The sequence below is a fragment of the Canis lupus genome, chromosome 8, assembly GCF_003254725.2.
Source record: "Canis lupus dingo isolate Sandy chromosome 8, ASM325472v2, whole genome shotgun sequence".
In the NCBI taxonomy this organism is placed as follows: Eukaryota; Metazoa; Chordata; class Mammalia; order Carnivora; family Canidae; genus Canis; species Canis lupus.
In genome coordinates, this window is record NC_064250.1 from 743,460 (window position 1) to 746,063 (window position 2,604).

Consider the following 2,604-nt stretch of genomic DNA (forward strand, 5'->3'; position numbering starts at 1 on the left):
AGGTTAAATTTATTTCTGACTTTGAAAATATGCTTGACTTTTCTCAACCACTGTAGAAATATTGATGAACACAATGATTCAAAAAATAATGAGCCTTCCACATTGATGTTGAATTCTACTCTTTTTGTTTGTTTTGTTTTCTGGAGAACTCACATACTAATCTTTTTTTTAAATAATAATTTTATTTTTTATTGGTGTTCAATTTGCCAACATACAGAATAACACCCAGTGCTCATCCCATCAAGTGCCCACCTCATTCCCCACCACCCAGTCACCACCCCCCCGCCTTCCACCACCCCTAGTTCGTTTCCCAGAGTTAGAAGTCTTCCATGTTCTGTCTGCCTTTCTGATATTTCCCACTTATTTTTTCTCCTTTCCCCTTTATTCCCTCTCACTATTATTTATATTCCCCAAATTAATGAGACCATATAATGTTTGTCCTTCTCTGATTGACTTATTTCACTCAGCATAATACCCTCCACTTCCATCCACGTCGAAGCAAATGGTGGGTATTTGTTGTTTCTAATGGCTGAGTAATATTCCATTGTATACATAGACCACATCTTCTTTATCCATTCATCTTTCGATGGACACCGAGGCTCATACTAATCGTTTACCCAAGCCTAAGTGATGACATATAATGAGGGTCACACAGTTAAAATTGTAAAGCAACTGGTATGGAGTAGGAGCTCCATTCTAAAGGTTCCCTTTCCCCATTCACTGGCTTCTGACTGTAACAGTTATGTTCACCATCCTTCCATGTATAGGGTGTTAAATACTCAGTGATGGAACAAAGCTATGTTCTTCCAATAGGCACATTTTAAATATTAGCTTGGACTGTGATCTTTTAAAACAACCTACCTGGGTACAAATTTTACTCTAACACTTGAAGTGATGTAGGTCTTAGAAAGTAATTTACTGTTTTAGTTTGTTTGTTTGTTTCATTTGTGAAGTGAATTTTTAGACTATTTATTTCAGAGATTGACTTTGTAAATCAAGTGAGCTAATTCATGGAAAATGTTTTTAAACACATCAAGTATGTTATTGCCAGCCGTTAACTTTTATTATTATTAGAAGTCTATTATCATGAAATAAATGATTATAAAAATATTCCATCCTTGCTCATTTTTCATATTCTGGGCTTTGTTGATTTATTCCAGATCAGAGATGATGAGCTATGGATATAACAAACCAAACAAGAGTGACAGAGTTCATTTTTCTTGGGTTTCCTGGTGTTCTACATCTGCGGATCACCTTGTTTGTGATATTTCTTACTGTATATCTACTCTCCCTCACAGGAAACACTCTCATTATTTTCATTGTTCTCATGGATATCACACTCCAAACGCCCATGTACATTTTCTTAGGAAATTTGTCATTCCTGGAGATCTGGTACACCACAGCCACGGTGCCTAAATTGCTGGACACCTGCCTCTCACAGGTTGTTACCATCTCTGTTTCTGGTTGTATCACCCAGTACTACTTCTTTTTCTCCATGGGAGCTACAGAGTGCATCCTGCTGGCAGTGATGGCCTATGATCGGTACCTGGCCATCTGCAGCCCTTTAAGATACTCACTTCTCATGAGTATTCGTGTGTGCCTGCGGTTTTCAGCTGGATCTTGGATTGGGGGCTTCATTGCCCCTCTCTTACCTACCATACTCATTTCTCATCTAAATTTCTGTGGCCCCCAGAAGATCAGCCATTTCTTTTGTGACTCAGACCCCATTTTCAAACTCTCCTGCTCAGATACATTTTTGGTGGAGGCTTTGGGCTACACATGTAGCTCTGTTGTGATTCTAAGTTCTTTCCTTCTCACCATGTCTTCCTATGGACACATCGTGGTCACAATAATCAAGCTGTCTTCCAGGGAGGCTCGGAAGAAAACTTTCTCCACCTGTGCCTCCCACCTCACTGTGGTCTCTATCTATTATGGCACCATTATCTTTGCCTATGTTCGCCCTCCAGCCAAGTACAATTTCACCATTGGTAAAGTGATATCAGTGTTCTACTGTGTGGTTACCCCTTTGGTAAATCCTCTAATATATACCCTGAGAAACAAAGATGTGAAGAAAGCTTTCAGAAAAGCTCTAGCAAGAAAGAGAATGCTCTTGACCTGATATATGAGTGATTTGAGAGACATTCTAAAATAATCCATTTAGAGTGGATTCCCAAACCACACTTGCAAATAGTAAGTATTAAAAATTATATTATGGAATCTATCATGGTAAAACAAGTATCAACTTTCTCGGATTTTTATAAAATATTCAAGATAAATAAATCAATTCAGTTCAGAAAGAGAAAATGAAAAATAGAAAAAAAAACGACCTGAGCCAGATTTTCCTTCACTGTGTACTTTCTTAAATTACTGAAGAAGCTTTATATATTTCAATTATTAAAATACAGTTTAGGGGATCCCTGGGTGGCTCAGCAGTTTAGCACCTACCTGCCTTTGGCCCAGGGCACGATCTTGGAGTCCCAGAATCAAGTCCTGCGTCAGGCTCCTGGCATGGAGCCTGCTTCTCCCTCCTCCTGTATCTCTGCCTCTCTCTCACTCACTCTCTCTCTCATAAATAAATAAATAAATAAATAAATAAATAAATAA

At 38.4% G+C, this 2,604-nt stretch overlaps 1 protein-coding gene across 1 annotated transcript; it reads left to right on the plus strand.

The window, feature by feature from the left end:
* Positions 1–1,177: 1,177 nt before the first annotated feature.
* On the plus strand, positions 1,178–2,119 carry LOC112672712 (olfactory receptor 11L1-like). Its single transcript, XM_025467835.1, has one exon. It carries the CDS (start codon positions 1,178–1,180, stop codon positions 2,117–2,119), a length of 942 nt encoding a protein of 313 aa, XP_025323620.1.
* Positions 2,120–2,604: the final 485 nt, after the last annotated feature.